General features: G+C 47.7%; 1 protein-coding gene across 1 annotated transcript in view; it reads right to left on the reverse strand.

The window, feature by feature from the left end:
* Positions 1-20,992, reverse strand: part of DNAAF8 (dynein axonemal assembly factor 8) — a 92,143-nt gene that overhangs the window by 31,535 nt on the left and 39,616 nt on the right. The window contains exons 13-19 of the mRNA XM_050980275.1: positions 16,843-16,959; positions 14,391-14,535; positions 11,462-11,681; positions 9,527-9,633; positions 6,463-6,593; positions 5,042-5,183; positions 2,205-2,333 (exon numbers count right to left, since the gene is read on the reverse strand). Of these exons, the coding sequence (XP_050836232.1) occupies positions 2,205-2,333; positions 5,042-5,183; positions 6,463-6,593; positions 9,527-9,633; positions 11,462-11,681; positions 14,391-14,535; positions 16,843-16,959 (991 nt within the window). The remainder of the gene's footprint in view (positions 1-2,204; positions 2,334-5,041; positions 5,184-6,462; positions 6,594-9,526; positions 9,634-11,461; positions 11,682-14,390; positions 14,536-16,842; positions 16,960-20,992) is intronic.

Consider the following 20,992-nt stretch of genomic DNA (forward strand, 5'->3'; position numbering starts at 1 on the left):
GGCATCAGTTTTGGGTTGATAACTAATGAGTGACTTCACATTAAATCAATAGCTCATTTTGCTTTCTAGGACATTGCAGGGCACACAACTGGGAGCTAATTTGGGGACTGCTGTAACTCTGTGCTTCTATCCACAGTCCTGTTGGGAATAGCACAGCCTGGAGAATCCCTGGCCCATCAGAAATCCCTGTTTGTTCCTTACTGATTCACTGATTATGTAAGCAATTGTATCAATAAACATTTATTTACTTACTTATTCCTACATCATAACATTTCATAATGCTAGAGAATGGTCGATGACATGCATTTAATTTTCTTTTTTCCTTAGATTTAGAGTCACTTTGGTTTTGGAGAGCAATATGTTTTAACTCAAAGTCCTGGCATCCAAATTTTCAAATAATTAAATTAAAATAAATTAAAGTTAACTTGCTGAACACATAAAAACCCCCAACATGTAGTTAGCGAAATAAACATGGGATTTTTTTTTACTCCAAGTGTATAGAACTAGGAGGTTTAAGACTCACCCATGTGAGTCATAGATTAAGAACAGAAAACCCATTTCCTTGCTGTTTGAAATCCTATCAATCTCCCAGCTTTGAATGAATGAGTTACCAAAGTGAATACAACTGTACTAACTGAAATTTAGAATATCTGAGTAAAATGAAATTGGAAAGTGCCTGTTCTGCACCTACAGAACTATAGCTGCCAGCATTTATCACTTCAGCACATTCCAGTTCTACACACAACCAACAATTTATCTCATTTTAATATTTTGACTTGAAACTATGACAATAAAAACATATTGATTGGCTATTAATCTTCTAATTATCTTAATTCAGGCTTAATTGAATGCTACCATGTCACGTTTCAATAACTTCTTTTTGCATGTATCTTTTAATTTACTTTTAAAAGGTATTTTCACTTTGATTTCCTTTGATTCTTCCATGAGAGTTACTGTGATTGACTGGCAGCAGAACTGTCACTGCGATATTTCATGAAAATCCTTTTGCCAGGATTTTTCTCCTGAGAAGCTGAGAAGCCTCAGAAAGGAAATGTAAACAATAACTGTCTGGTGGCTGTGGAATGTGGTCTGGAGATGGTTTACCAACAGGTGCATCTTTGATTGGTCTCATGTGGATTGTTTTTACTTGATGACCAATCCCAGTTCAGCTGTGTCGAGGCTTTGAGCAGTCACAAGATTTTACAATCATTCTTTTCTAGCCTTCTGATGTCTCCTCTCTCTTTCTTTGGTATAGTTTTAGTATAGCATTTTTCATATAATCTATACTATGAAATAAAAAATCAGCCTTCTGAAACATGGAGTCAAGATTCTCATCTCTTCCCTTGTCTTGGGGACCCTCAAACACCACCACACAGAACAGCAGATGAGATCCTACAGACAAACAGCATATTCCTAATGGTTTTATCCAGGAAAATCCCTTGCTAGTGTGGCTGCTCCATCTCTGCAAGTGTCCAAGGCCAGGCTGGACAGGGCTTGGAGCAACCTGGGGTAGTGGCAGGTGTCCCTGCCTGTGGACTGAAATCACACAATCACAGAATGATGAGGTTGGAAGAGACCTCTAAGATCATTGAGTCCAACCTGTGCCCTCACACCTCAACCAGACTCTAGCACCCAGTGCCATGTCCAGTCTTTTTTTAAACACATCCAGAGATGGTGATTCTACCACCTCCCTGGGAAGGGCACTCCAGTCCTTTATTATTCTTTTGGTGAAAAGTTTCTTCCTAATATCCAACCTGTACCTTCCCTGCCATAGCTGGAGACTGTGTCCTCTGGCTCTGTCAGAGACCAATCCCACCTGTCTGCAACCTCCCTTCAGGGAGTTTTAGAGAGCAATAAGGGCACCTCTGAGCCTCCTCTTCTCCAGGCTAAACAGCCCCAGCTCCTTCAAACGTTCCTCGCAGGGTTTGTGTTCCCAGCCCCTCAACAGCCTCGTTGTCCTCTCTGGATGTGCTCAAGCCTCTCAACGTCCTTCCCAAACTGAGGGGCCAGAACTGGACACAGCACTCGAGGTGTGGCCTCACCAGTGACAGGTACAGGGGCAGAATGAGCTCCCTGCTCCTGCTGGCCACACCATTCCTAAAGCAGGCCAGGAGCCATTGGCCTTCTTGGCCACCAAGCAGGTGAGGAGTGAGGTCCCTCCCAGGCCAGAGCAGTGCCAGTCCCTGTGTGTGCCCCTGACGTACCCAGGCTGAGCAGCGCGGCCGCGCCGTACGGAGCCCCGTGGAAGCAGAGCGACGGCTCCTGTCCAGCAGCTGCAGGGGGGAGGCTGTGCCCGCTGCCAGGGCCTGCCTCTGCCAGCTCCTCCATCAGCCCTGTGCTCAGAACAGCAGCAAAGGTGAGCAATGCTGAGCTCTGCTCAGCCTGACATGAAAACACTCCGCTGTCAAAGGTTTGAGTCACTGGTCACAGCTCCCCTACAGACTGAGCTTACCTGAGACACCAAACTCAACTGAACCACCCCCCTCCCCAAAATCACATGGACCCCTAAACAGGGGCAAGGAGCTCTTGAAAACAGAGGCTGGCCCACAGCTTTTTCAGCAGCACCCAGTTGTTTCTATCCCCTTCTAACTCTGCTGGGAACTGAAACGTGGAACAAGTGCACAGATGCTGCCACATAGCTCCTGAATTTGAATAAATATCTTAAATAAGGTGGTGTCCACTGGGAAGAGTCCCAGATCTGAGCCCAGGATCATGTGGAGGCTCTCAAGGTGTCTCACACTTCCAGGCATGAGGCCAAAGTCCTGCATCCCACAGGGCAGGCAGGTCTTGCTGGGGTGACAGACCTGAACAGAGACATCAAGTTCTGCTCTGTGATTTCCAGCCTAGAAAATCTCCCATTCCACGCCACTTTTACAGACACTAAGTGCTTAAAGCCACAATCTCTCAGCTCCCATTCTCCCTCTAAAGAGCTGGGCTGTGCACAGGCAGTGCATTAAGGTGTTGCATACAGTACATTTCCACAATAATTAGTTCAGCCTTCTGTAATAATGTTTCAGGCCACAGTTTTAAAGGCTTGTTATTTTTTAAATTACTTTGTACACATTTGATTGCTTCCTACCATATAAGCCTGTCAAAAATTCATTGTAGTGGAGCATGGGAAATGGATTATTGGTGTTAGAGGCTGATGGCAAAGCTTGGATGTCAAATGTACCACTGACAATCACCTGCTCCTCAAAATTCAAAAGGCATGAGGCAGCAAAAATGGGTCATCACTGTCCCAGCAGTATTGCCTGTTGTTTATTCAAACTCAGGGCATGGCAGAAAGTAAAGCTTGGACAAAAATGTGTGGTATTGGGAGTTCAGGACAGAGATCCCACCGAATTATCTGCTCTGTTTCAGGAGTATTTGTCAAATTTTAACTTGCTTTGAAAATTGAACAGCATTCGAGACCCTGAAGGGGAAACTGCTTTTCATATTGATTACAAATGCAGAATTTCCTAGTGAGGTATTTACCCTACTCCAATCTCAGTGCAGTTCTGCACTTCCCAGAGGCCAATTCAAAGCTCGTGGGGAAAGAATGTCAGCTTCCCCTCTCCAGGGCTCTGGAATGTGGACTAAGGTGCCTTTCTGCAGTACAGGACTGATGAAAATAGCACAGAACACATGGAAAGAGGCATTTGCAAAATCTGTCACAAACAAAGGGAAAAACCCTGAGTTCTCTAGCATGAGGGAAAATATTTTGCCTTTCCAGACGACCCTTCATTCCAGCTCCCCCATGTATTTCTAGTGGAAATTTCCCCGTGCAAAACATGAACACAAAACATCATCTGTGGCACTGAGGGAAGCTGCAGAAACTGCACTTTTTAATGAGCAACTTTCCCTGGCTGCAGAGGCAGCAGGTGACACGGGGCTGTAATTACTGTGCCATGATTAATCCTCTGTGTCTGCACATGTTTTCAGAACATTCTGTGATAGTCTCAAGAGAAAAAGCCCAGGACTATTTGAATTGTCATTGTTTCCCCCCCTCCCAAACCTCTAAATGTTCTTCCCTATTGTGGATAAATTAAAGGAAGCAATTGGGCTGGGGATGAATGTCTCCATCATGGACTGTATGGGATGGTGTTAATGGAAGGTCACCCACAGTGACCCCTTCCATTAAGGGGCAGGGCAGGATTTCTCTTCCCTCCTGACCACTGCTGTTGCCTCTGATCATCCCCACTTGAGATCCATGTCAATTGATCCTTAAACAAACAGAAACTCAAGTAAGAAGATTTTAGGCAGCAACTTGGCTGGGTTTTGGCAGTCCCTCCATAGAAAAGGAGTCACTCTGGGGTGCTTGGAAGCCACAAGGATGCAGTACTCAAAGCTGAGGCTGATAGGATCAGATGCTGCCCTCAGGCTCAGTGGCACAGCTGGATTTTGGCCACCCTACCTCTCTGGGCAAAAAGAGTTTCTGAGAGGAGGTGATTGAGGCTATGAAATCCCAGCAAGAGCTGGGAGGGACCCACAAGGATCCTTGAAATCCAACTGCTGGCCATGAGCAGGACAGCCCCACAACACCTCCATGTGTTGGGTGAGAGATGCCAAAGTCAGGCCCAGCTTTGAAGTGTCCAGGGACAAGGCTCACAAATCCAAACAGGAGGTTACAACTTCCCATAAAGGAAAAACATTTCCCATAATGATGGAACAAAGGCCCAGGGAGGCAGGAGAATCTCTGTCCTTGCAGATTTTTCAAGACCTGACAGAAAAAAAGCCCTGAGCATCCTGAGGGAATTAATTGTTGATGCTCTGCTGAGCAGGATGTTGGATGAAAGACCTTCTGAGCCCCTTCCACCAGGAACTACTCAGTGATTTTGAGTTCAAGAGGACTCCAGAGCTAAAGATCAAACAACTGGCAAAGGCCAGGCAGCTCTGTTGGGTGTGTAGTAGTGACTGATTCACACCTTGGTCTGCAGATTCCTACAGCAACATGAGCAGGTCTTGATATTCCCCATAAATATTCCCTGCACTGTACAGCTGGGGTTGGACTGCTGATGTGGAACACCCTGCAATGCAAACTCTCCCTGCAGGGCAGCATTACCTGTCAGCAGGGCAGGGATGTGATGTGTGGCATTCTCCTTCCTCAACAGCAGCACCAGGCAGTGCCTGCGGGGCTCACCAGGGACTTCTCCTGCAGCACCAGCAGGTGAGCCTGAGCTCTTGCCAGGGCAAAAGACAGCAATCTGAAATAATGAAGGGCAGATTAGACTGCTAAATCCAGATGTAATTACTACAGGGCTCAAGAAAATAGATAAATTACAATGGCATAACAAGATCCAGCTCACCACTGAGCCAGAGAACTCCAATATCTGGGTGCTCTGCGTCATCTTTTCCTGAGACAGAGAAACTTAATTTAAACTCAGGGAAGAGGCTTAACACAAAATCATTCTGCCCTGCAGCTGGGCTGGGCTAAAACCACAGCAGTTGTAACTCAGCTGATAGGTGGTACCATCCACCATAAGTGGAAGTACCATAAGTCACTCTAAGATTATCTGGAGTCTCAAATGAAGGGATGATTTTCACATTGGAGAAGTGGTTGCTGCTGTTAACTCCTTAATGGTCACTTAGCAACATGCTCCAAATATCTGGCTATTTGGGCTGTAGTATTCCATAAATAGGTTTTATTCATTCTACAAAATATTATGGGCAGGGCCATTGTTATTTCTTAGGCTTGATCACAGAACAAGCAGAAAAGAGGGAATTTGTAGAGTTTGATTTGCAAAATTATGCATCTCCTGACTGACATAGCAAAGAACCCTCAGCATGATGATTTGAAGTGTGGGGTCCACTCATTTGTGAGAGGTGTCATATAATTCCTGTGGTATTTACAATACAAGGGCAGCACTGGACTTCTTGCATATGTTAAGTTTGACTGCAACCTTGCATTTGTGATTATTGCTGTTTCCTTAGGCTGAATTGTCAAAATGCCAAGTGCACTTTACCTCAAACCTATCACCATGTTAGGCAGAGCTTCAAAGAAAAAATAAAAGTTATTTTTGAAAGCTCTTTTTGAAACCCATCTGGAATGCACTGAAGTAGGGGACTTCCTGCTGAAGGGCCCAGAGGGACTGTGAAGTACATCACCAAATATCAGTCCGTTAGTGAAGACTCTGCTCCTGAACCACCTTTGCACATCAGTATTTTGGTTCATGGGGCTACTGCCAGCTCTTGCTTATTCTGACATCAATGGCAAAATTCACATTTGTTTTAGTAGGAGCAGGATGATGAATTTACACTCCTGTTCTCCAAGAGAGGCCAAGGCTTTGTGGGCTTTTCCTGCTAGGGAAAAAGCCAGCACTGAAAGCAGCCAGAGCTCCACTCACAGGAGCACAGAGAGCTGGGAAAGAGAGAATGGCTGTCCTCCAGCACTCACTGGAGGAGTGCTGGCACCACCAGCTGCAGGGCAAGGGGTAAGGCAGGGCACAAAGGGCACAGTACCTGCCCTGCTGCCATGCCCAGCACAAGGCCCTGCTGTGCTGAGAGCTGCAGCTGCCGCAGTCCTTGCAGCACAAAGCCCCGGCGGGCACAGGCGGAAAGCACAGCCCCGTAGGCACGTGGAGACACCACAGGTGACACCAGCAGAATGATGTCCCCTAGATCAAAGAAAGGGCAAGAAAGACAGCACATTATTGTCACAGGAGCTGTGGTATCAGTGCAGGGCAGCTTTCAGAGCAGCTGCCTCCACCTTGAAGCAAACAGCTGCATCCTGAGCAGTGCCCTGTGTTTTATGGTTTGTTTGCTGCATCCAGCTCATCATGACTGCAATCCAAGGCCAGCCCAGAGTGGGAAAGCTTCTGGAATCATCAGTAATATCTTTGTGAATCATCAGATGAGACGAGCCAGGCTGTCGCCCCAGGCCTGGGAGCTGCTGACAGGCAGTGTGTCGGTGCTGGCTGGGCAGTGGGAGCTGTCCCCGGGCACCCCCAGCACTCAGGGCAGGACTGAGCCTTGTAGGCCTGACCACGCTCTGAGTGACCAAACAGGGCAACAAGAACTACTTGTTCTTGCTCAGATTGTCCAAGGAGCATCAAGCAGCTCTGGCCATTCCTCTCTGCTCTCATTGCTCTTTGCTTTACTGGTGGTCCCAGCAATCCTGCTCAGCACTTCATTCTGCTCCCTGTTGTCCTCCTTTGTTCCTGCCTTTAACCTTCATCCCAGACCTCTACTGTGGCACAAGCTCCTGAAGCTCTGGACCACCTGTGATCTCACCTTTGGTTTGGCACCCTCTGGGGCCTCACAGGTTCCTTGGACATCATGGTAATGGTCCCAGTCTGCCCTGTCCTACCTGATCCTCTTCCAGCAGCTCTGGCTGCTCGAGCTCTCCTTGGGTCCCTCATCCCAGTACAAACAATCGTAGACACAACTGGAATTCACCTTGGCTTAGAACTTTGGGCTTTTAGAGTCCTGTTCTCCAAGTTCAATCTCAGGCTCCCTGCCAACCTTGAAGCAAGCTCAGGAGAAGGAGCCTCCAAGGCCTCCTGAGCAGCCCCCTACATCTTAAACAGTGTGAGAGAAGCTCAAAACTTTTCCCTGAAGCCTCTGACCTGCCTGAGCTCCCTGTATTTACCATGACCTCCACTATTACACTTTCTCAGTTCTAACAGAGCCTTTTTATCCCTCACAATGTATATTCAGGTCTCCATACTCAGGTCTCTGCCAAGAGTGAGCTCTGAAGACAAATTCTCAGTACCACTTCTACATGGGTTTCCTCTATGCCACCTCAGTAATTTCTTAGCTTTAACCAATAGATTTAATGAGATTGGAGGGTTTTTCATGGTGTCCCAGCTGATTCTGAGGGTAGGACAGTGAATATTTCTTTTTATTCTAGACTTCGTGATATGGATAGCTGTCCTGCCAAGGCTCAGCCTGGTTGTTCAAGCAACAGCACCAAAACAAGGGAAACTTTGTATTTATCACTAAGGATGGGACAGGCAGGATGGTTCTTCCCTTAAAATCTCTGTTTGGTTTTATGGCTTTAACACTGAATTTTAGCCATATTCATGAAACAGGAACAGTCAAATCTAAGATTGTTGGTGGAAAGATTTTGATTCCACTCCAGTTGATAACACTTTAAAAACCATTTTTTTGCACACACATATCCCAAATCTACAAGAATATCTGCTTGGGTCACCAAAACTCTGATTACTGAGAAGGGGCAGGTCTACCTAGCTGCAGTACCTCTGTTCTGCATGGGTAAATATTCCTGTCTCCAAAAGGAGCTGCTGGAGACCAGAGGGAAGGAGGCAGTGAATGTTTCTTTTCCTGAAAACCCCAAGGGTGTCTGCTCCCAGAGCAGAGTTTCAGCTCCTCTTGCCAGAGCAAAGTTATCTGAGGAGCAGAGCTTGACAGTGACTTCTGAGGCTCCATGCAGATGGAACGTGGTGTGGTGGAACTCAGCAGCCCACAGCAAATGTGAATCATTAAGGGCCATAAAAGGAAGGGGAGGCAGCAAATGTGACTCATTCCATCAGTAGCCACCAGCTGCCATCAATCCCAATCCCAAATAACAGAGCCAAGGGCTGCCTGCCAAACTACCTGAGTTAACATGAGCCAAAAGATGAAAAACTGTCTCAAAATTGGTTTTTTCCTTTCTCCCTTCCCTATTTTCCTTCCCTTCTACTCCTTTTTCATCTTTTAGCCTGATGCTTCCATCCTTTTCTCATGGATTCTTTTCTTTGGCAGTGTAATTCCCATGCCTTCTTTCTCTGTCACTCCAATCCTGCTTTCCTTCTGCCATCTCCTCCCTGACAGCTGCTGAACTTCTGCTCCCCTCTGTTCTCCATTCCTGTGAATGAAATTCCCACCTTCAACTGGGCCAGCAGAAACCAGCCAGGAGCATTGTCCAAAAGCCCCCTGCACCCCAGATGTGCTGTGCCAGGCCCACTCCAGGGGATATTGGCCTTTTCAGCAGGAGCCCAACACCTTTTAGCCAGGCAGAGCCTTGGCAGGTGTCCCCTGGATATTGCTGGTTAGGTTTGCTGCTGGTTAGGTACAAACTCAGGGGCTGAACACTGCTCCTACAAAGGGAAAATGGGGATGTGAGTGATAACCCTTTGATATTAGTCCCATAAAATGCTCTCCTTTCTGACTGAGGTCAGTCCTGCTCTAAACAAAGCCTTAACCTTTTAATTCCCCTGATTATAATATTCACTCTTCAGCAGGAGAGGCAGATGATCTCTGATCAATGGGCCAGCAGTCTAAGGACTCTGTTGGCTCTTCATGTGACTGTTTCTTTGTGCAGAGATTTCCTGTGAAGTGTTTTTGTTTCTCCTTCCCCCTTCAGTGACATCCAAGCAACCCCCAGGACTCAAGCAGCTGGCTCCCATGAGGAGGATGAGGTGGTGCCACTTCTCTGCTGCTTCATTTCAGGCAAGTGTCCCACTGGAAATTCATTCCTGTCCCCAGAACTGGCCAGGTCACAGCCCTGAGCAATCAGAGGCAGAATTGCCTATGCTGGGCTGGAGTAAAGTGATGTTATCAGTGAAGGAGAACTGTAAACCCTCAAATTTCATTTCCTAGCACTGACCTTTGGTAGTTGAGACAAGCATGGCTGGAGGTCGAGGCAGCATCAAGCCCTGGAAGTCAACTTTTTCTTCATCTGCTCCTGCCCCAGCTGATGAAGGTCTCTGAGAGCTGCAGAAAAATGATAAATATTAAATGAAAAATATTAAAAGGTTCTGACTCAAACCTACTTTATGTGACAAATCCAAGGCCACAGAAGCTTCTCTGGTAAAACTGCTTTACTGGAAAAGCCATTTCAATCCCTTGTCCATGACATGAGATGCATCAAGGTCTCTCTGACTGAACATCTTTTCATATTACTCCCCCTGAGGCTCTCTGTGTTCAATTAAAAGTAGCTAATGCAAAGTAGTCAGCTTGGCAAAGAAATCTGGGAATCAAGAAATATGTCAGGCTGCACTGGCAGAGCTTTTCCCACCCACAGACACATCCTAGTTGCTATTCACTTTGGGTTCTTTAGGCTGAGTTTAACCAGTTTGAAGGGTTCATGTTAGGCAACAAGCACGACCCAGTCTGGCAGGGATGTTCCACAACATTCCTGCACATCCAAAAGGACCCAATCAGGGCAGGGTGAACAGAAGGTGTGCTTGAAAGCCAGGGACTGTCTGGGAACAGTTTTGGCTGGGACTGTGAGCTCAGGCTGCTCAGGCAAACCTGCCTCATCCCTTGCCACCACCACGGAGCTGGCTGGAACACATCCTGCTTGCTCACTCCCAGGAGCCTGTAGCATTTGCAAGTCTAATCTGCAAAGGGCAATCTGAGCTGCAGTTTGTATTCCTGTCTCCCCACAGACCAAATTACCAGCATTAGGAGAAAGACAAGTGCATTATTTAGGAGGCAGCACCGCTCCGGACTGAGTTATACCCGAGGAGCAGAATTTATCATCTTTGTAACAGGAAAAATGCATCCCTGAGGAAAATAAACAAATAAAGTGAATGAAACTCGACCAAATTGATTTTTTTTTTTTTTGACATCTTAAACATAAAAATGGTGGGAGTTGCTGGTTGTGGCTGAGAGCAGAGCTGAACTCTGACACATAATCCTGCACAGGTTAATTCCCCATGGCTCAGCTTTGCCACTCACAGAAAGCACTGACAGCAGTGCAGAGGATCTCACCTCCAGCCTGCTCCTCTGACTGTGCCACCCTGCCCCCAGAATCAGGCAGGATCCCTAAAAACCTCTTCAGAACCTGCAGGTCTGAGCCTTCTGCAGCAGAGTTTCTCATGCAGTTCAAGGTTTTTAAGCCACCCTTCATTTTCACACACTTCTCTCATCATCCTCCTAAGAACCTTTTCCTACTGAATCCCTTTATCAGTTGATAAACAGGGCAAAGCCAGAGGTGTCCAAGGAGAGGATCACTCACTGGCACGCAGCCTTGCAGCTCTTCTGCAGCACCAGGTGTCCAAATCTTGCAGCAAGAGTATGAATTGGAGGTCTGGATACCAGGGAACAGGGAATGAATGGGAAGCAACTGCAACTGTCCCACACACCTGACACATCCAGGAGCTGTGAGAACAAGAGCTGGAGCTGTGCCAGGGCAGGTTTAGGTTGGATATCAGGAAAGGTTCATCCCCAGAGGTGCTGGGCACTGCCCAGGCTCCCCAGGGAATGGTCCCAGCCCCGAGGCTGCCAGAGCTCCAGGAGAGCTTGGATAATGGTCTCAGGGATGCCCAGGGTGGGATTGTTGGGTGAATGTGCAGGGCCAGGGGCTGCCCTGGATGATCCCTGTGGGGCCCTCAGGATATTCCATGGTTCTATGATCTGCTGCAGAAGAGAGAAGGATTTCTGCAGACTGCACAACTGGCTTGGAAATGCACAAGTAGAGGAATTGCTCTCCCGTTCTGCAGGACCCTTGGAGGGCTGACACAGAGATCTCTGAGTGCCTGCATGCCTCCAGGGCTCACTGCCTGTGCAAGAGCTCCAAACCGCCCGGGGCCATCACCTGGAAGGCGGGGGCAGGATTCCAGCAGCTCTCCCTCCGAACCAGAGGCACAGCTCCCGGTGCACCCGGCTGGCCAGGGGCAGGGACACGACAGGCTCCGCCCTGCCCCAGCCTCGGGTGATGTCCTGCAGGATGCCACGGGCTCTGGGCCCTCTCACACCTAATGCCAGCACTGGGGGCACCTTGCCCGGCTCTGAAGTGTAGGAGGAAGGCAGCTTTTCTGTGGAAACAAACACATGTGTGGGTAAAACATGGAACAACCCATCCCAAAGTCAGTCACTCCACTCAAGGGCTCTCTTCAGATCTGTCAGAGGCGGACTTCAAGAGAGGAACCACCTGGTCACCTGTCCTGGGAATCCATCCCCTGGTCACCTGTCCTGGGAATCCATCTCCTGGTCACCTGCCCTGGGAATCCATCTCCTGGATACCTGCCCTAGGAATCCATCCCCTGGATATCTGCCCTGGGAATCCATCCCCTGATCACCTGCCCTGGGAATCCATCTCCTGGCTATCTGCCCTGGGAATCCATCTCCTGGATATCTGCCCTGGGAATCCATCTCCTGGATACCTGCCCTGGGAATCCATCCCCTGGCTATCTGCCCTGGGAATCCATCTCCTGGTCACCTGCCCTGGGAATCCATCTCCTGGTCACCTGCCCTGGGAATCCATCTCCTGGTCACCTGCCCTGGGAATCCATCTCCTGATCACCTGCCCTGGGAATCCATCTCCTGGCTCACCTGCCCTGGGAATCCATCTCCTGGTATCTGCCCTGGGAATCCATCTCCTGGTCACCTGCCCTGGGAATCCATCTCCTGGCTATCTGCCCTGGGAATCCATCCCCTGGTCACCTGCCCTGGGAATCCATCCCCTGGATATCTGCCCTGGGAATCCATCTCCTGGCTATCTGCCCTGGTAATCCATCTCCTGGTCACCTGCCCTGGGAATCCATCTCCTGGTAACCTGCCCTGGCAGAGAGATGCTGGCAGCACCTGCACATGTTTACCCAACAGCAAACCTGAGGTTATTCAAGGCAGTCTGCTGAATAGAGGAATTGGTTGCCTCATGTTTGCTGTGAAAAGTGATTACAGAGCAGGTGATGCACTGGAAGTGTCCCTGCCTATGGCAGGAGTTGGAACTTGGTGGTCTTTAGGGTCTTTTCAGCCCAAACTGTGACTCTAAGCCAGCACTTCAAGTTCCTCTTGTTCATCAGCACAAGCAAGGCTGGGGGATTGAAGTACAGGACAAGAACAGGGGCCTGAGGAAAGGGATGGTTTTGAAGGGCATCACAAAATTGAAATCTGGGGACTTCTTTTTTACCTTATTTCTTTCTGGATTAAATACAGATTTTGTACAATGCTCTAAGGCCCAGGCAAATATTTGATTTGCCACCTTTAATTTTGTGCCAGGATTTGAACCCTGACTTCCTTTATATCTTTCCACAGCTCTTCCCTACAACTCTGGCAAACCTTTCTCCAGCACAATTGGGGCCCAGGAAGTAACCCCAGAAAAAGCAAATTGCCTCCTTTCCAATTCTTACTGCAGATGTCAGAAAATGCAGCAAGGTATGTGATTTTCTTCCCTTAGGTTTAAAAACATATTCAAACGTATCATTTCTTGCATGAGAATCAGAAGGCAGAACACAAATCTCCAGAGCAGGTAGATAATGGAGCAACTGGCTGTAAATATTTAAAATAATAATTTTAGTGTTATCAAGCTAAGGGTAAAAATCTAATTTACAAACTTGCACAGCAGTTCTCAGCTCAAATGAATTGTCTCTTCATAAGAAATGTTCTTAAATAATGGTGCATGGTACAGAGCATTGAAGCAGATCTGCCTATCAGCTCCTAATGACTGCAGGTTTTATGGTTTTCTTATTCATTTCTGGAGCCCTCCTCCATTTCTCCAGCTCTCACAGGAATGTGTTCTGTGCACAGCACCCAGACAGCTGCAACTGCAATCCCATTCCTAAGGCAGCCTGCTCCTACTGCTTTCAAATGCAAAAAAGGGAGTGAGGAGACTGGGGAATTTTCTCTGCTGAAGCTGGTCTTCATTCCCCTTCTGCTAGAGGAGAAGGAAGCCCATTTCTCTCCCTCTGAGCCTGCCTGTGCCTTTCCCAAGAGAAATGGATTGTCTGTGGCACAACTGAACCTTCCAGAAGAACTTTGTGGCTTAAAAAGAAGCACAAGCCACAAGCAATCTCTAAACTCTGCAGCTAAGGGCACACCTGTTGCTCTGGAATATCTAAATATTATTGTGCTGCAGCAGCAACCAATAATATTCCATAATACTTTAAGGCAGGCTTCATCATCTCTGTTTCTCAAAGGGGAGAAAATAAAGATTTGAGTGGTACATGCCAGTATTTGATACATTGGTGTCTGATGTTCAAGACTTTGTGATTTGAGCTCAGAGCCCTAGATTGTGTTTATTTACTTTATCCTGCTGGTTTCCCACCTCAGATGGGATTCTATTAAATAATGTGGCATTTTGGTGATGGTTGATCAGCCAATGCATCACAGGCCAGATAAATCAGTACTCCTGAAGTCCCACAGGCAATGAGATGGGGGAGTTGTGGAAAAGGGAGGCTGGATTTTCTGCAGCTAAAACCTTCAGGAGTATTAATGGGAAACTAAATGATTTTATTTAATTCACATGAGTCTATCTCTGGAGCTCAAGGCACTGAAATGTGTGAAAGCTCACTGCAAAGGAACAACAGCTAAAGTTTGAGACCCAAAAATGTATGAAGGGTTAAAAATTCAGCACATGGATATTCAACACTGGGAACAGAAAGAAAGAAACAGTCAAAGCTATTATATCATTTCTTTTGAGAAAGATTCAGGAACTGATAAAGCAACCCTCATGCAAGTCTGATCATCCTTCACCTCAGAGCAGTCACAGCTCTGGGAAGCTCTGGAGGAGAAGCAGAGCCCACCTGAGCTGGAGAGCAGCAGGTCCTGGCCGGGGTAGAGCAGGCGGAGGCCGCAGACATCCAGCCCAGAGCCCAGCAGCAGCCTCAGAGTGTGATGGGTCTCCAGGGGGTTTTGGAAGAGAGCCTCGAACAGCAGCACCATGGCAACCTGGACAGCCAGAGAAATACATGGAAAAAGCAGGGAAATGCTCCCAAGCCCAGCAGAAGCTCAGAGCTGCAGCCCTGCTGCTCACCTGTAGTTCCCAGGATGGACCTGCACTGGCAGAGCTACAGAGAGGCTTGGGTTTGGTTTGTGTTTATGTGCAGCTCACACACAAGGCTCTTGGCTTTGGGCTAAATCACAACTATCAATAACTATCATTTAATCTATTTCTGCTGATATAACTTTACCTTTTGTCACATAAACTTACTAGTGGAAAACTGCAAGGCCTCTGGGGCAGAGCTCACAGTGCATCCCTTCTGTTGTTCACTTTGTGCAGCACCATTTGCCCAGCTTTGGATGATTAAATAATAATAGACCAACTGGTTGTGTCTCTATACCTTTAACAGCACCAAAATCAACACTAAAAAAACATCAAAAGGCAGCATCACTGGTGCTGTCCCAGATTTACATTTCAGAGTCTTCTGTACCACCCTAATCCATTTCAGCCCATCCTGGCATGTGGGAAGACTCACACCAACATGTTCTGAATGTTTATACCCAAAAGGGAAACAAATTATTATTATTTTCCCCATCAGAGAAACAAATTGTTTTAAAAAGCAAGTGCTTTACAACAGGGAGTTGTATATTTCTGTGGATAATAAATTGTCTAGCTGGGGATCAGACAAGGTGATTTTCTGGCCCAATTTTGGGCATGGTTCTCCTGGATGTTGAGCAGCTCAAGGATTTCCCCAGCTCCAGGTTTATGGCTGCAGCAAACACCAAATGAATCCATCACTGCTGGACACTTGAAATGAAATGCTACTGCCCCATAAAGACATTATGAGCCTTTATAAACGAAGATAGAAATTTACTCAAATCATATAAAAGTGGCCTAATTAGGAATAAAAGCTCCATTTCCTTATGTTTGTCTAGCTGAAGGTCTCCTGCTATTAACCCAGTACTCATAGCAGCCACTAAGGAAGAATTTTCCTGTGGCTGCTCTGAGTCCCTGGGGCTGCCTGGGCTTGGGGCCAGCTGTGATAACAGAGCCATCTAGCACAGGGAAGCCTCAGGAAGTGCCAGTGTCCCCTTTCCTCAGGTACCTGGCCTGGCTCTCCATTGCAGATTGGTTCAGTTGTGCCTGGCCTGGTCTCAGACATCACCAGGTCTGGCCACTGAACCCTGGGCTTCCTGCCTTGGCCTTGTCACTGGGGGCTCCCACCTGCGGGCTGTGCCCAGTTCTGGGGCCACCAACACACGAGAGATGTTGGCCTCTTGGAGCAAGCCCAGGGCAGCCCATGGAGATGCCCCAAGGGCTGGAGCCCCTCTGCTCTGGAGCCAGGCTGGCAGAGCTGAGGGTGCTCACCTGGAGAGGAGAAGGCTCCAGGGAAACCTCAGAGCCCCTGCCAGGGCCTAAAGGGGCTCCAGGAGAGCTGGAGAGGGACTGGGGACAAGGGATGGAGGGACAGGAAACTGGGAATGGCTCCCACTGCCAGAGGGCAGGGCTGGATGGGATATTGGGAATTAGGAATTGTTCCTGGGAGGGTGGGCAGGCCCTGGCACAGGGTGCCCAGAGCAGCTGTGGCTGCCCCTGGATCCCTGGCAGTGCCCAAGGCCAGGCTGGGCAGGGTTTGGAGCAGCCTGGGACAGTGGGAGGTGTCCCTACCCATGGCAGCAGTGGCACTGGTGGCTTTGGGGTCCCTCCAACCCAAAGTAGTCCTTGGCTTTGTGACCCTGGGCTGATCCCTGTTTCTGCTGCTGGCCCTGCCCTGCTCTTCTCAAGAACAACTCATTTCACAGGGGTGAGGTCCTGAACATTTTGTGCTGCACTCGTCACCAAGAGCTAATTGAGATCACTTTAACCTTCTCTTCTCCTGGGGTAGAGTCAGTACAAATACTCCCTACTTGTACATACAACACACAGTTACTCAAGGTCAGGCAGTACCAGAACCTTCAGAAATTTCTTGGAATGTTTCTGAGTTTAATCAAAGTTGTGCTGTTTACTGACTTACAGTCAAGTGGTTTCAGGTTATCAAAATTTTGTCTACTCTTACAAATTTGCACCTGGCTGGTAGCAATTTCTCCAACCCACACATTTCAAAGTTTAATCTTCTGTGGCTCAGAGCAATCAGCACATCAATACTGATGACATAAAATACTCAGCTGATATATTTAGGTTCTGAGTGAAAAATACTTCAAGATCAGTATTTGTATCAAAACTCTAGATTGAAATATTCCAGGGCACTTAATTGTCTCTCAGTGTCCCCCCTGGCCCCCAGGGGAGGAAGGAGGGGGCTGTTTGTTGCTCTTTACCTCGATGTCTGTGTCTCTGCAAGCCTCCATGGCACTGCTGTCAGGGAAGTGTTTGTCATCACTCTCAACTGTCTGCCAGTAAAATCCATTTGGCACTGCAAACACCTTCTCCACAGCCTGAAATGCACAAAGGACAGCCCTCACTTCCATGTTGCCTTGGTCCCTTAAAATAAAGCAGGAAAATCAGGATCTTCTGGCCACAGAGCACATGAGGATGCAGCTGGTGGATTAAACTCAGCCCAGTGTTGTTAATTTATGTAATTTGCTTTCTTCCAATATTCCAGTAGCTCCATTTAAGTGGTATCCCAAGAATATGAATCTGCAACTGCTTCCCAAGAGCCTGAGCATTCCCAGAGTCCAACCCAGTGACTCCCCAACACACAGAGCACCCACAGACATCACCAGGAGCTGCATCCATCAGCTGAGACCTCAATTCTCCAGGACTGTGCTGAGCACTCAGCAGAAAAGGCCTTTGTGAAAGCAATGCTCTAATTAACCAACCAAATGGAAGGGTAGGGAAGGGATTGCATGAATTTCTACATGCCTGTAGCCAAACTAGCACATTTCTCCTGTGCTCATGTCACCACAAGTGACACATATCTGTTAGCCTCATCGTGCCACATCCTCATGGATAGGCAAAAAACTGGCATTTGGGTCACAGCTCCACACAAGCACAGCATTTCCCAGCCTCAGCACCTTATTTTGTTTTTCATCCATTTTCTGGGCAGCCAAGCAAGCAACTTGTACAAGTGCAAGGGTAAGGATGTGTCACTCAGGAGAGGAGAATGTGCTGTGACTGCACACTCTGTAAGCAAGGCCACAGTCCAGGGACAAAGGCAACCCTTGAAAGTCACATTTGTCAGCTTCTGGTTAGAACATTCCAGAAATACAGATGCATTTAGGCAGAGTTCACAGTGGGCAGGAATCATTCCAGGGATGAAGAAAAAAAAAATAGTCACTTTTAAAACCCAGGCTCAGGTGTAACTCAGAGAAACTTCACTACTTTTAAAGGCTCTGCTTTGATTTACTGCAGGTGTTAATTTGTCCTCAGCTTATGTGGACTGACCTTTTCAAAAACAGAAAAAAGAAATTAATTTTCAACATGGTCTCATCAGGACTTTTATGATGGAGAGAAAAGGGGCTAACCCTGCATGGAGAAGCATCCACTCTGCATTTTGAGCTCCATATAATGCTGTTTAATTGTGTCATCACCTGAGAGATTTCGGGTGTGCTGCTTGGCAAATGACAGGCACTTCAGAGCATTCCACAAATGTTTCAAAGTAACAACCAGAAAATTAAATTCATTTGAATATTAAAGCCCCCCTGACAACTGCCTTTCCACTTCAGTAACTTTTTGTGTTGTCCCCTTCCTCTGTTTCCTGTGCTTCATGTGCTTCAGTTCTGAAATCAGAACTGGGGATTTCACTTTTCACCCTGTTTCAGTCAAATCAACTGTACCAAACCAAGGGCTTTGGCATCTCCCAGTGGATCTGTGCATTCTGTCCTGCAATCCATCAATCCCCAGCCTCCACTGCTGATATTACACTTGGTTGCTGTGGAAAATATCATCAGAGGAAAAGGAGATTTAAGGAAAGGGATCATCCCCATTCCCAGTGCATGATGCCAGCTCCTATCTGCAGCAGTGGCACAGTGCAGTGAGCCCAGACAAGCCCTACAGAGTGGGAATGCAGCAAAATCCCAGTTTCCTATTTCTTCCAGCTGTTCCTTGAGCAAACCTCCTGTCTGTGAATGTTCCAGAAGGAAAAGAAGGAACAAATGTGCTCAAACCAGCATCAGCCTCTATTTCCACAGAAACCTTCAGGATAATCATCCAGCTCCAGGGCACAGGGTGGAAAATCCAAGGGGATTCCAGGTGGAAATCCAGGCTGGAAAATCCAAGGAAAATCCAGGCTGGAAAATCCAAGGGGAGCCCCATGGTGTAAGCAGTGGATCCATGGGGATCCCAGGATGCTGTGGCCACACCTGGGAAGCAAGGCATGTGGGAATTGTTCCTATCATCTCTCAGATCTGTTTTCCAACAGCCAACCTGAATGGGAGTTCACAAACCAATAAAAAACAGAGCTTGAAAAGTCTTATTTCTCCCAGAAAATCCTTCTCCTCATGAATTAGGAAGCAGACAGGTGGCTGCAGGGTGAGCACCCTGCTTTGTCCAGCCTGGCTATAATGTCCAGTGGAGAGCTCCTGACACAGCCTTCCTGTGCCATCAACAGGAAAAAACAGGCAGAAAACCACTTTCCCTGTGATGTAGAAGAGAATTGCATGGAGCCATTTGTTCTAATACTGAGCTGAGCCCTTTTGGACACAAAAAGAGAGAGGGACCCTCTGCAGGCAGCTGCAGGAGCCTTCTGCTACTGAAAAAACTTGGACACTGTTTTCTGTTTATGACACTTTAGTGCTACTTTTAATGTTCCACAAGAGCGAGGGTGTGAGAATTGTGTTGGTTTCACCCCAGGGCTGGTTCCTGTCACTCCTCCAATGTCACAGCAGCTGTAAATCCTCTCCCAAGCCTGTGGAAGCATCAGCTCTGAGCGCTGACCTGTCCCCTGGTGGGAGGAGAGGAGACTCCCCAAACTCTCAGAATGGTGAAGAAGCAGCCCAGCCTTTGATCCCTACCTGAAACATCTCTCCAGTGAGGCTCTGAGCCCTGTACCAACCTCCCATCTCCTGGGAAAAGCCTCCTCCCAGGGAGGAAGCAGCTGCACAGCCCCAGGGATACTCTGACTTCTGCTGTGACAGGTTTCAAAGCCCAGACCCATGGAACCATAACCATCCCCATGTGTGTCTCCAGGGCTTCTTAGAGCACTGGCATCCTCTCCATCCACACTGCCATGATCAGGATGAGCAGGGAGGGAGGGCACATCCAGAAACTCCTGCTTTTAGTTATTCCTTTTTGCCAATTTATCCATATTTGGTTCGGGTGACAAATTCCAGCTTCTGCCACCTTAAGACACTGGAAAAGACCACTTTGTGCCACAGCTAGGATTGAACACACACCAGTTTTTCCAAAAGCATTTCAAAGAAACCCCAAGCTCCTGCTTTGGTTCAGATAATATTACCCAGATGAAGGCAGACAGTTCTAGGAAGGAAATTCACAGGAGAACAAAAATGTGCTGTAAAATCCTCAGCAGGAAGAAGAATAAGCCCATTTCAGAGGAGACTGGAGCTGCAGCAAAGCCATGAATATTTAACTGTCACACAGAAATATGACCAAGCCCATGATCCTCTCTTTGTACTTCCAGTGTTTTCTGTTCCCATCTCTGACAACAAAGGAAAAGCTTTTGCTGTCAGGTGATCTGAGAGAGTCTTCTGAGTTGCAAGGAGTCTTCCAAGTTGTTCCCAGTCCCAGCAGGAAAACAGAAACTGCAGGAAGCCTCCCCATGTACTCCACAATCTCATCACACACACAAGGCAAAGATCTGCTCAGCCATTATCTCTGGGAGACAACAGCAAACCCCTCAGAGAAGGATGCTGCACTTGCAGTCTCTGCAGAGCCAGGGGGGAGTTCTGAGCTCAGGTAACCTCTCCCTGCCAGCCCTGCTGAGCACATCAGGGCCAGCAGAGAAAGCACTTCCCTCTCTCTCTCTCACTCAGCAAGGCTCATGTCTGATGGGATTCACCAAATCCTGCCCCTGAATGAGCACATCACTCTCAAACTCTCTCCTCTCCCTGCTGCCCTGTGCAGGAGCAAAATTTTCCAGGTAGAATCCAGATGAACACAATGCTGAGTGTGTCCCCTGCACATCTTCCCTCCCCACTGTGCATGTTCTCTTCAGATGGCTGCAGAATTTAGTACAGGAAAGTGGAGGCACCACAGGAAGAGCCCAGGCAGCAAAAAGTCTGGGATAGAGAGGGCTCAGCAAGGAAGACATGCAGTTCTGGTGACTGTATTTCAGGCAGTTTGAAATGGAACTCACTTCCCCTTGTTCCCCTTCTGGATTGGGAAGGGGAGTCAGAATGAGAGAGCAGCCCCCAGCCTTTGTGCCCAGCAGCACCAATGGCAAAGCACAGCAGCCTGAGAGTTCTTTAGAGCTGCTCTTTTCAGGAGTAATGAGTGATGGACACAATCTAAATGTGAGCTGTCAAATTTTAGGAAGACTGAAAACCTCTAATGTTTTATTCCTCTCCAAGC

The sequence above is a fragment of the Serinus canaria genome, chromosome 14 (genome assembly GCF_022539315.1).
Source record: "Serinus canaria isolate serCan28SL12 chromosome 14, serCan2020, whole genome shotgun sequence".
NCBI classification, from domain to species: Eukaryota; Metazoa; Chordata; class Aves; order Passeriformes; family Fringillidae; genus Serinus; species Serinus canaria.